The 13854-nt window shown below is 36.2% G+C and overlaps 1 protein-coding gene across 1 annotated transcript in view; it reads left to right on the plus strand.

Annotated features, from left to right (window-relative positions):
• VPS13A (vacuolar protein sorting 13 homolog A) overlaps positions 1–13832 on the plus strand; it is a 208378-nt gene extending 194546 nt beyond the window's left edge. Inside the window, 4 exon segments of the mRNA XM_042452020.1 lie at positions 6737–6822; positions 8432–8555; positions 10497–10571; positions 11524–13832. Coding sequence (XP_042307954.1) covers positions 6737–6822; positions 8432–8555; positions 10497–10571; positions 11524–11574 — 336 coding nt within the window. The 3' untranslated portion in view covers positions 11575–13832.
• The last annotated feature ends 22 nt before the right edge of the window (positions 13833–13854 follow it).

Consider the following 13854-nt stretch of genomic DNA (forward strand, 5'->3'; position numbering starts at 1 on the left):
ATCAGGCACTGATGTTCTACGGATTGCCATTCTAACTGTATATTTGGTGTGCTAGAACATCATGAGGTCTCCTTCCTATACAATCTCTTGCAGAGAAGTACAGATTAAATTGGAATGAGTATTTGCTTCTACAGTCATACACAGTTTTGAAATATTACTCTGATGAACACAAAGGAAAGGAGAAGTTGGAGTTAGGTATGCATTCTTTTGGAGGACTAGACCCTTTAGTTTCATTATCCCAGAACTGAATATTGATCCTAGCTAATGAAATTTTGAAAGAGAAGCATCTGGGTATTTCTTCTTAAAGTTGGCTATTAGGATGGTATAAAATAGCTTGCATAGGAGAAAGGTGAATCCAGAAATACTGTTTTGAAGAGTAAGGAAACTATGAGACAAGCAGATTGATTGAAAAGATTAGAAAGTCCCAGGCTTTGTTATTATTCTTCCTGATTTTATCATGGAGATCCATATACATTTTGTTAATCTCAGAATATTTTTGTCAGCTCCCAGCATCATCAGAGCAGAGTTCCCTTTTTTGAACTGGAGTTCTCCAGTACAACATAAATTAATTTCATGTAATATAGTTCTTATAGGTTCCTTTCAATTTTAGCCTTGTTAAACTCATTCTCTCCTACATCAACATAAATTTGAAAGCAAGTTATAAGAGTGACATTACATAAGCAGTTGTCCTTATTTAATTTCAAGGTGGTTTAGATTTTCTGAATTTCCAAAACTAAAAGCAATTCCAGAGGGAGTTGGTGATTATAACTAGATGATAATTTATCTGGTGGCAAAGGCATTAAAAAACAGGAGGGTCCATCCAGAGAGATCTTCTGTTTAAAAAAATTGTGAAGCATTGCTACAAGAGTCCCTGTCAGATGTTCTGATATAGCAGCAACCAGTTGTTTTATTTCTGTGTCAGTTGTTCACAATCTCATTCCTCAACTTTCTTTGCTGGGTTGGCTAAAGAAATTTTCCTGACAGAGGCAGATCAACAAATGGCACATGGACCCCACACTTGTGTTCCAATTAAGGTACCTAGTACCAAAGGTGGGTTCAGTTGTTTGGAGGCTAAAGTGGAAAGAAAGGGAGTCATATACACCTCTTTCAGCTCATTGTAGGAAATATGGAATATATATGTAATAAATAAAAATGATAGAATCTGATGAATATCATTCTTCCTCCATGACAGTAAAAATAACAATAATAAATAGCCATTTTTCTGCCTCTCTATTATTCAGATATCAGCCACTTGAAGGGACTTCTCAACTTTGCAGAAAGATAAAAGTGGCCTAACTGAGAAGTGAAGTTGCTGGTTGTCTTGAGAGTGAATGCTTGGCACTACTAATTAAAATAATGCTGTCATGGAGCTCTTGCTCTTCTGCTTTGGAAAAGGGAGTATGTTTTTTATTGTTAGAATTAAGTCAACCATTTCCTCATTTGTTTGAAGAAGACAGCAGACAAGCTGACAAAAGACCATTGTACAACAAATGAAAGCTGGAAGCTTAGTGGGGTGACACTGAGTAAATTAAGAGGAAAAAATGGAAAACATGAAAGCGAATGCTGAGAAAGCTTGGTTGAAAACAATGTAGTCTTCTAGGTAATAGTTGAAATTGCTAAATTTGGAAATTAATGGTAGGAGAACACATAAAGCACTTCATTGCAAAGGAATCTTAATCAGTACCATGGACTTCAAGTAACTTGAAGTACCAACTGTAACACATACTGTATATACTTGTGTGTGAGTTAAGAAATTTAGGTTAAAAAAATGACCCCAAAAAAACTGGGTTGGTTTATACGTGATTAATATGGTACTTTGTCCCAAGCCTCTCCCCATCTAAGGGACTGGAGATATCATCAATCTTCAAGTTAAAAACCTTCTCATACTTCTCTGCAAGGGACATCCCGGTTGGGGAGAGGCTGGAAAGGATGATCGATCACTCTGCAGCCTCTCCTCAGCCGGGCTGCCTCCATGGGAGAAAGCCCAGCTGGGGCAGGCTGGGAAGGGCAATGGTCTGTCTCACAGCCTCTCCCCAGACAGGCTGCTTCCTTAAATCTATCCCTCGAGGTATCCATAGGTCATATAAAAATCCACAATTTTGGCCCCAAAAGTTGACTTTGACTTATACATGTGGTTGACTTATAGTTGAGCATATACGGTAGCTTCATTTTTTGACATGTGTGTTTTATGTTGGAAGTATGAGAAGGTTTTTAACCTGAAGATTGATGATATCTCCAGTTAAAAAGATGGGGCTGCTTTGCAATTAAAGGTTGGTCTGGGAGGTATCCAACTCAAATTTCATCATAGTATGTACTCATATAGCCAAGTCACTATTTCTCAGCCCCCAGCCCTTCCACATTTCAAGCCTCCTATCAGTTTACGGTGACCTCATAAATTTCATATGGTTTTCTCAGGCAAAGAATACTTAAGAGGTGATTTTGCCAGTTCCTTCCTCTGAAATATAGCCTCTAGCACCTGGTATTCTCTGGCAGTCTCCCTTCAAAGTAGTAACCAGGGCTGACCCTACTTAGCTTCCAAGATCACATGGAGTCTAGTATAGTGGAAGAGAAACTGGAATGTAATCCAGATAAAAGGAAGGTAATGTGGGTAAATTTGGTGATCTCATTCTGAATAGCACTTTCCTTTATTTGAAAGACCCAAGTTCACAGGTTCAAGAGTATTCAGAGCTCAGCAGAGACAATCGTTATTATGAATGGCTTGTATCAGCGTAAATTCGTATGTACCATACTTGCATCTAGTCAAGACTGTTGTAATACACACTACTTAATGTCCCCTTTTCTTGACACAGGACCCAAGGTAGCTTATAATTAACTTCAAAACCAAGTATACCTATATTTAAAACATAAAATAAGTGGTAGTATTAAAAACACGAATGTAAAACAGTTTTAAAAACATTTAAAACAAAGTAAAAACATTACAATACAGCACACACCACTAAAAACATTTTCTTCTACAACGAACAGACAAAAACCTGTATAAATAATAAGGTCTTTGACTATTGGCAGAAAAAGAGCTGAGATATTTTTATATCAGGTTCTCTGGTGATCAGTTTGCTTCTGGGACAGATTTAAACTGGTGGTTACCTTTCTACAGATGGAGATGAAGTCTCCACCTATTTTTCTCAACTCCATTCTAGTGATAACTATCACTTGTCCCAGAACAGGGACTTCCAGTTCCGCAGCAATCCTGCTACCGAGATCCTTGTTTCCTCGTTGCAAATAGAGGTGGCAAAACAGCAGTCTTCTTTGAGACTATGAGGGGGCAAGAAGGAACTTGTTTCCACAATCTTAGCCATCTGTATGGGGATCACTGTTTCTCCACTCCTAGTATTGGCAGGAAAACAACACCTTCCAGGCAGGTGGATGAATGAAGTAAACTTTCACCACACACCATCACCCCAGTAATAGGAAGTTCCTGTTGGACTGAGAGCTGTTGGTCCTTGGTTTTAGAATTAGTGCATGCCATTGCGTTTAGCTTACATTGTTGTTGTCTTTGACTTGTGTTGCCTTTACTGATGCTAGGTTTTTATACTGTTTTTATTATTCTCCTTCAGTCATTCCTACCAGCTCATTTTTGGGTTCCCCTCCTCATTATATATATATATATATTGCACTTTTCCTGCCATACTTCCTAAGGTATTTACATGTGTATTTGTTACCCCTGCTGAGTGAGACCCTCATATCTGAACTAAACTGTTTTGGACCAAGGCTGCACTTTAACTGCCATGGCTCAATGCTATGGAATTCTGGGATTTGTAGTTTTGTAACATTTAGCCTTCTCTGTCAGAGAGCTTTGGTGCTACAATAACTACACATCCCAGGATTCCATAGCATTGAATTATTGCAGTTAAAGCTATGTCAAACTGCATTATTTCTGCAGAGCATGTGCAGCCTAAGTTATTTGAAGGAATCTTGCACTTGGAATAGCCCAACCTGGCTTTGAGGTCAGCTTCAGGCCTTGCTTATGGACCCACCAAGAAATATTAGATTGGTGGACAGTATAGATAGGGACTTTTCAGTAGTTACCCTTCATTTATGGACCTCCCTCTGTAGCAGGCATAGCTTTTTATGAGCTAGAGCAGACAGACCAGGAAAGCATAGGCTATTCAGACACCCATCCCTGCGCAGACTCAGGGATCTGGGACCAGTGTGCCTTACCTTAAAGGCCAGTGACCTGTCAGAGAAGCCCCCCAGTTGCTGCACCTAACACAGAAATGGGGCACCTGGCTGTACCCATGTGGCCAGGCACCCCATTTCTTTGTCAAATACAGTGACTGTGGGGCTTCTCAGATGGATTGCCAGCCGTTAAGGTAAGTAGCACCAGTGGGGGTATAAACAGCCTGCTTTTGTAGCAGAGTTTCAAGGAAACGGCACAAAACCAGGTCTTTTTTCCCCCTGGGGTAAAGGCAATTTACCCTGGGATCAGGCCAGAACCTCCAGATCTGTCTAAATAGGCAGGATCAGGTCAAATCCTGCCATGGATGTCTAGCCTGCATTGTCTAAACTAAATGTGAGGCCAGGGGAAGCAGGGCCACTTGGTCCATGCTGCAGACAAACCCTATGATGCTTTTTTGTTTTAGTTGGGCTCCAAATACTTTTTATGATTGTTTTCAACTGCCTTTGAGAGTTATTTTAATGCTCTGTATTTCCACAATATTCTATTGATTCTGGGATTGATTTTTAAATGTATTTTTGCTGTTCTCTGCTGATGTTATTGAACTTTTTTGCCACATTACTATTAGAATACTTCTAGTTTTTATGTAACATGCTATGTTTGGGGTTTTTAGTACACTGTGAAACAGCTTGCAAAAGATAACCATACAAGGTGGTCTATAAAAAACATTCAGCAAAGCTAAATTCTCTGTACGTGTGTGTGTGTGTATCACATGCATTCACCTGTGTGTGTCTATGCATATATGGACATGCATTCACACATATGTATATAAGCATCACATATTTAATGGAATTTTTATGTTAACCTTCACAATATAATACATTCATTCAGTACCTACAGTTTATTATGTATTATTTTTAGAATCTATGCTATATAAATGGCAGTGGAAATTAACATTTTTATAAATTTAATTTCTCATTTTGCAGTTACTGAAATTAACCTAATGATTAAATGTAACCTATTCACCCAAATTATATGCACATTGTTTTTAAAATCCTTCTCCACATCATCTGCTTTGTGCTGTAATTCAGAATCTAAATCTAAAATGAACATTCTTCATGTTTAAGGAGAAATGTGCAAATATTTTAGCCACCATCGTCAATTTTATGTAGAATGTAAGCACATCACTGATACTGACTTTTTATTACTGTAGAGTATTGGCCTTTAATCCCAGACTGATTCATCCCTTTGATCTCTGATTGTGTGATTTAAAGATTGATTGACTTATTGACTGAATTGATTGATGTAATGATTGTTTGAGGGAGAGAGATGAATGTGTATGAGAGAGAAAAGAGAGAGATGTTGGTAACATTTTAACATTTAACATTTAAATTTCTCCTTTGGCTTTTAAAGGAGGTTTTATGTAAAGTGAGAAGACTTGTTCAGCATACTTTCCTCCCAGAACTTTTAGATGAAGAAGGGTTCCTCCCTATTTAATTACAATAGGGCTGCAACCTATTTTATTTGTCCTTAATTGTTGATTACTGTAATGAACTAATTATCCTATCAGTTACCCACCACCCTTTACTATGTGTCTCAACAATTGTTCAGCCTGACAAAACTCCCTAATAAGCATAGACACTGAGAATTGAAAAGGCCATTCCAACACATTAATTATTTGTCAAAGTCACAAAAAATAATTCCTGAAAGAATTCATGCCGAAATGGTATTTGCTTTTTGAAAAAGCTGCATCTGTCTAAACTTCTAGCAACCTGAAAAATTTTCAAGGCTTTACAGTTCTCAGAGCAGGCCAGTATTATGCCCACATTCTTTTAGAAGTAAGGCCTCTTTAGTCAATATATACCAAGAAGTGTAATTGTCATATGAAGTGGTGTGATATGTATTTTAAAAAATGGTTTTAACTTGTGTGATTAAAAATCTGTCAGTTTTATACCACTGTAGTGTAAAATTAGTCGAGTGAGTTTATATTGCTTAGTCATAGCAGATAGGAAATGTATTCAATTTTTTGAGATCTTATAAATGCAGTGGTACCTTGGTATCCATTAAGGTTTGGTTCCTGGACCCCCTGTAGATACCAAAATCCAATTATGCTCAAAGCCCATTATATACAGTAGCATAGTGAAATGATGTCACTGATATAAAATAGCAAAATCAAGGCTTGCTTTTGGAAATTTATATCATTTTGGGGTATTTTCAAGCTGTTCATGGTTAAATCTGTGGATGAAGAATCCATAGATATGATGGGCAGAAAGGAATAACTATATTATTATTCTGAAGAAGAAGAGCCCTCCCTCCAGTCCATCTGCCTTGGTCCAGGCCTCAGAGGGAGAGAAGAATGCTGGACCTGATCCTTTCCCCCCTCACCATTCCCTTCTCCTTTTGTGTCGTGTCTTTGAGATTGTAAGCCTGAGGGCAAAGAACCGTCTATTATCCCCTCTGTTGTAAGCCGCCCGGATTCCCAGTGATTGGGCGGCATATAAATAATAATAATAATTATTATTATTATTATTATTACTTCTATATTTTCTTCAAAAATTTCTGTATTCTAGGGAATTCTATATAACTTTCTTTTTCTTTTAGAATATTGAAAATGGAAGATTTGCAAAACTGAGATACTTTGCGCATGCAATGGTTAATAATACAGATTTGCTAATGGTAACCAGAAGGTAAGGTTTCCTTTTTTTCCTGGTAAATTCATACAAAGTGCATTCCTTACTTTAATTTAATTGTAGGGCTACCATAGAAAATAATTAGATTTGAATTTGGAAACCTAATTGGGTCTTGTCTTTCCTTTTTTTTTTTTTTAAACTAATATTACTAGATAAGAAACTAGAAGCGCGAGAACTTGAGAGGTTTAAACACCACCTAGGAAGTTTTTACAGATTAGACAAATATTATTTAGATCGTAACTGTTATTTGTTAATTTTTGTTTTTGTTTCTGTCGCTATATGTTAATGTATATAGGTATAAATGTGTGTTATTGTTCTGTTTTATTTGTTTTTTTAAATGTTCAATAAAATAAAGAAGAACATTCAGATTTCAACAGATAACATGTCTGTAAAATCGTACAGCTGCAAACAAGGTGATTCAAGATCAGTTCTGCTGATCAAGGAGACACATCGACTTCTCTGTTGGGTAGAGAAAACATCAAAGTCTATCATAGCTGTGTATTTGAAATGCTTGCTGAATGTGAAATTACTTGAACAAGCACAATATTCAACAGGGAGAATCGTCTGTAAATAAGGAAGTTTTTCAAAATTTAGACAACTACTACAGTCCATTTCAAGTGGATTTATTTGCCACTGGAATGAATTTCAAGTTAAAACAACATTTTTCACTAGAAGGAAGCAGAAATGCAGAGAAGCACAATGTTTTCAGATTTTTGCAGGCTGGGGTTGAGAAAAGTTTAAAACCTAATGCTTTAAAAAGACAGGCAGTAGCACTAGCCACAGTAATAGAACCAGATGGTTGTGCCTTATCTGCACATCTTCATGTTAAAGGGTTTTTAGCTTTTTAATCATGTTTTTAAAATAATATTGTTATTTAATTCCTTTTTAACTTTTGTAAAATAATACTTTAACTCAATCCTTTTTAAGTTATTGTAAGCCACCTTGAATCTCATTTTAAGAGAAAGGTGGGCTATAAATTAAATAAATAAATAATACTCTTCTAATTTATAGGTTTATAATAGGTTTATAATAGCTGTTTGTAGGCATAAGGGTCAAGGGTACATGGAGATTCTACACCAACCCTCCCTTATTTAGTCACATAAAGGGAGAGGCATCTGAAATATGGAAGTGTCGCTGAGTGAAGTGACTCGAATTCCATGATGTATTGATGAGCAGTTTAATAATGAACTAAACTAAACCAAAACTATATTGTCACTGCAAGTACTTCTTTTTTTAAAAAAAAAGTTTCCCAATATATTTCCCCCAAAATTACCTGTATACAAACTGTTCTTTTTTGTGTGTGTTGTTTTTTTAAATCCAGTAAAGAAAATCCCATGATAGGTTCATCTTATTTCAAGGCCTACAACAACAAAATAGGAAGTAGTTTTTCTAAGCTGACTGATTTAAAATAATCACAATATGTACAGTGACGAACACAAGATTAAGTGCAGTAGTGCTCTTGGACAAAGACTGGTATGATATCCATAGGTAGAGAGAATGTCAACGTAAGTGATCTAGAGGCCATTTAAAAATATGTGTGTGTGCACACAAACACCAATATTTCTGCATGTATTATTTTAATACTTCCTTTTGCATTCTTGTTTAGTGGCATATTGTTTGTGACAAGAGGTACATTTGGACAATTAACATGTGAATGGCAGTACACATATGATGAATTTACCAAGGAGCCATTCATTGTTGATGGACGGAGGTTGCGCATTGAAGCAAAGGTATGATTCTCGGTGCTTGAAGTGTAATAAAACAAAGGCTAATGCACATTTTGTGTACTGTAAATATATCCCAGCATAGTTACACTGGATTTCACAGCTTTACAACCCAGTGTCATGGCCTGGAACGTGCCCTTTGTATAATGGATGATTGGCTCCTCACCCATTGAGGCTTTATCCACACTGCAGAAATAATTTGGTTTGACACCACTTTAACTTGCCATAACTCAATGCTATAGAAGTATGGGAATTGTAGTTTGTTGTGGCACCAGAGCTCTCTGATAGAGAAAGCTAAATGTCTCATAAAAACTACAATTCCCAGAATTCCATAGCATGGAATGGCAGTTAAAGTGGTATCAAATAGCATTATTTCTGCAGTGTGGATTCAGCCAAAGGCAAAAGAAAGGGTTTTGTGCTTGAGAAATGATTGGCTGCATTAGGAGACTCCACTTACATAACCTCTGGGAAAATGCAACAAGTTAACAACTATTTTTATAATATAGTGGTCTAGCAGGACTTTGTCCATTATGTCAGCTTTAGAAAGTAATACTTTCAGTGAATTTTTAAAAGACCATTTAAATCCTAATCTTATATGGAAACTTATTTTTCTTCTTTTACTGGTTTACTGTACTATTTCTATAACCATCAAATTTATCAAGCCAGTAGAGCACCACCTATGATTCCGCCTCCCCCCCCCCCCAAATACCGTAGTTTACTGAATAAATACGGAGGAAATACACACAGATCAAGTACATGTGAAATTTCATTGTAAAATCAAAGGTTGGATTTTTACCTTTACTGCCGCAGCACTTTCTTTCCCTTCTTTAGCCCTACTCTACTAATGTCACTTCCTTGTATTTTGTCACAGAAAATTAGCCTTTGGGAGGGTACCCTTATTTTCTGTAAGGCAGCACTTTTTATTCAATCTTGGAACAGTAGTGTCTGGTGTTACTGGTGTTAATCATAATTCCTGTATATAGTGATAGCAACAGTTGTGACATAAACAACTAGCAAACTTAAACTTAAATCATTAAATTACAGTATCATACACCCAGCCTAAATTTATTTACATATACATAATTTCATGTGGTTAAAGTGAAAATTTGGTAAGATGTCATGTTTTTAAAGAAAATGTAAGAACAATTTTAACAATTTTTAAAAACTTAATTAAAAATTATTTTAAAAATGTAGGGCCTCCCCTTTCTCCTTCCACTGAGCCTCATCCTAATCACACCATCTATTCTGCTGAGCTCCAGCATTTTAAAGAGATGCAGGCTAACCCCACAACCCATTTCTGCCAAAAGGTACTGTATATGTTTGGGAAGCAGTAGTGTCTCTCTCTCTCGCTCACACACACACACCCACACACACTATTAGGGTGTCACCTTGTGCATTATGTACTCCTCGCACCCCCTAGAGATGCCCCTGCCTTGGAGTAGTGAAGGATGTGAAGTAACAAAGAAGGAAGCGATTCCATTGCCTTTCTTTCCATAACTGTACACCAGTCTCAAGTTCTCCATTCTCATGTGCCATTATATTCTGGTGTCTCATGGAAGAAATAGCTTTTATACGGTCAATTATATAAAATAAATATTTTTATTAAAATTTCTGTACAGCTATATTTTTCACCATTTTGAAACTCTCAGTTTTACATAGCATTTCTTTCTAAATTATTGTTTTCAAAAAGAAAATTTGTCTGTTTCTTTTTGTGCAGTTCCCACCCTCATCCAAACATACACACTTTTTATAAAGCGTGTTGAGGAGGAGGCAGCATGAATGAGAGTTTTTAGAAGGATTGGGGTTTTTGAACGAGGGAGGTAGAGAATTCCTACCACTGCAGCAACCTTCCCACCATAAAACAAAATTATGCAAGCATAAGGGACTAATATTAACTACGCATATAGTTTTGGTAGGTGCTCTGACTTTTTTGTTTTTACTTTGTAGGAACGAGTAAAATCTGTGTTCCATGCCAAAGAGTTTGGGAAAATAATTAATTTTAAAACACCATCTGATGCCAAGGTAAATATTGCAAATGTATTATTGAAGTGCTATACGTTTATAACCTGAAATTTCCCTAGAAATAATATGCAAACACAATCTTAATCCAGAGTCATCTGTTCTTGCTAATGTGTGCACATTGAACAAGCAGCCATTCCCTGTTTGTTTAGCATATAAACAATATCTAGGCTTCCATAGTGGTTTGTAGAGATACCTCTTCCGGTGAAAACTCCTTGAGAATGATAATAATAGGTGTCAAGGAACTGCAGCCAAATAGGACAGTTAGAGTAATGACTAAATACAGTGCAAGGAACAACTTCCAAACTTTTAAACCGAATTGCCTATGTAAAAGCATAATCATTTAGGAACACTGAAATGTCAATGCTGGACTGGTAAATTCTCTGGAATATCATGTCCATATGACATATTCCGTAATCCATATTCTCAGAAATGTCAGCTCATTTAAGAGTCTGGCAGTAGCCCTACCTGTGTCATTGTTGAGATATGAAACAACATCCTAGGTTGTGGAGAAGTAGCATAATAGTTCAGCAGGCAGAGCTGAGCTACATCTCCCATCTACACCCTGCCCATTTTCACTGCTTTGGCTACCCAAAGCAACTAGTTTCTTGCTGGTAAGAGAATGAGGAAGCAACAGAAAGTCCAGCTATTTTCCTATAGCTGAATGCACAGTGACAAGCATATTTAGGAGCCTTTGAAGGACCCCAAAGTTACTGAAGATTATGTCATTTCAGAGAAAAAGTGGGTTTCGGTAAAGACCTCCAACCTCAATGATGACCAAAAAAAGAGTGGGGGTTAGAGCTGTGGATGTAATTAACCATTGTAACTTTGTAAAAGGAAGCCAACCAGGGACTGTCATTTAGTATAATGGTATGCTGTCTTGTCTAGTGATGATTGCACTATTGTTATTTAAATGTGTGATTTTAGTGAAATACATTTTCTTTTGAATTTTCAGTGGATTCTCTCTAAGCTGGAAGAAGCAAGGGAGAACCAAACAAACTTATGACCTTTGGCGTAAGGTTTACAAGATGGACAAAATGAAGACTGCAGAACTCAAACTACTTTACACTTGATCACAGCTTGGCATGTTGCATTGTTGGCATATGAAGGGAAATGAGACTGTGATTATTCACACAAATTGATTTTGATTGAAACATCTCCATTGGTCAGTGCTGGCCAAACTGCTCTGTCAGTGAGAATCTGCCAAATTGTGGGTTACTGGATGTAAACTTTATAAATAATACAGAATTATTTAAATCAGGAGTTTAAAATTAAATATTTTTTCTGTTGATTCTATCACATATTCTGCAAAAGATTTAAAGCCTAGAGCAGTCTTAGGACAGATGAATTTTAATTTAGTGTGTTATAAAATGATGCATCACCTACTAATATTCACTTAAATTCAGTTTAATTGTTCAGGGAAAGACTGATTTAACCAGCACTGCTCTTATATTATATGAATGACTTGCTGACCAGTTTATTCAAAAAAAGCCTTTTTATTTACTAATATGTGTAAATCATGAGGTTACCTAGTTTTTTATACAAATAAACAGTTTCTGGTACTGTAATATCATTTTTAACTTTCACTTTTTTATACAATACAAAATTAAACAAAATATTCTGGTGCCTCATGATGAGATGTACAAAAAATATGAATTTATTGAAATTATAACTTGAGTATGGATGTGCCTTGGCAATTTGCTTTGAATGGCATGGTCTTTACTTTTAACACTAACTTGAAGTAAATTCACAAAAACCTTGTACAGCAGATGCACTGAAACAGTATTCGGTGTTTTTTGACCTCAATAATACAGTCGCCCCGTCCACATTTGCAGATTTGACTATTTGCAGATTACTGTATTTCTACTACCTCCTCTGCTGCCCAATATACACCCATGGTCCTCCAGCATGATTCTATGGTTCACTTCCAGTGGTGGACCTACAAAAGCCTAGGGAGAACTGTTCTGTAAACATTGATAGGTTCTCCATTGCGATTCAGCACTGGAAGACCTAGAAATGCCTATAGTAGTTCTCTCATGTAAAATAATTAGGGGCCTATATTCATGGTTTTCTACTTTCACGGGAATCCTGTGCCCCAACCCCCCGGACAGTTGAGGGCTGACTGTATCTTGTGCAAACCTTTTTTTAAATTCCATCGCCATACTGCATGCTTCATTCTCTAATTAAAGGAATTAAAAGAATAATAATTTGGAGAACTTCTATTAACGTTTGTCTTACCATTTAAATTCAAAACAGTTGATAACATTTTTCCATGCAAAACTTTAGAATCAAGTAACAGCTCAATGGTGGAAGGTTACATAATTATTATTATTAGTAGTAGTATTTTGGTAAGGCTATGCAATAATGTGTACACATGGGTATCTGGAGAAATTATTTCATGAAAGAGAAAAGGAATGCAAATGTTGAAGTGTATTACATAAGTGAAACGTGAATAGTTTGATGCATGTAGTTAATGTCTGCTGCCAGAATATTCTTTTCAAACTGCTGTTTGGAAGATTGTGGTGAAGGAGATTAGGCCTTGCTGATGGTGCTTAAGTTACCCAATCTGTAGCTTTGTTGTAAAAGCTAAATAAAGTAAATGTCATGCCAAATAAAGTAAACGGCATTTCAAATTGTATGTATTTATATAAACTCATGCTTGCTCCATTATGTAACTACCTGAGGTGGTTACAATAACACATTGCATTTTATTCCTTGATATGCCAAAATGTAAATTAAGTCAACAATTCCCAGAAATGCCAAAGTATTAATTGTATGGTCTCTCTCAAAAATATGAAAGCTATCCTTATTCATTGATTTAACTGACACTGTCATCAGATTTGAGCATATATACATTTACATTTACAGCTGTAGCATTAGTTACAGGCAACATATATTGCAACTTCTAAGTGTGTACAATAAATATTTCAGTGGCTCTTATACTGTTTAAACCCATCTTCCTTTAATTTTGATTCTGTTATTATATTTATCTGTATCTCTGATGCATTTTAGTTCTTCAGTTCTTCAAGAGATGGCCTGGCAAAAGGATTCTAAAGGGGATTCTACACCATTTTGACAATGTCATTTGACATGAGGCCTTCCTAGTTTTGTCACTAGAACAAAATAACACCATCAAATTGCAAAGACTAGCACACACACAAAGTTTCTTTGTAAAGGCACTCGTCATTTTACACCTAATGTATTTAATTGAATGTCACTAAACCGAAAATAAAACTAAAAAGTAAAATGGAAAATAAACAAGCACATTAGACTGCTTTTACTCTTT

This window comes from Sceloporus undulatus, chromosome 2 (assembly GCF_019175285.1).
Source record: "Sceloporus undulatus isolate JIND9_A2432 ecotype Alabama chromosome 2, SceUnd_v1.1, whole genome shotgun sequence".
In the NCBI taxonomy this organism is placed as follows: Eukaryota; Metazoa; Chordata; class Lepidosauria; order Squamata; family Phrynosomatidae; genus Sceloporus; species Sceloporus undulatus.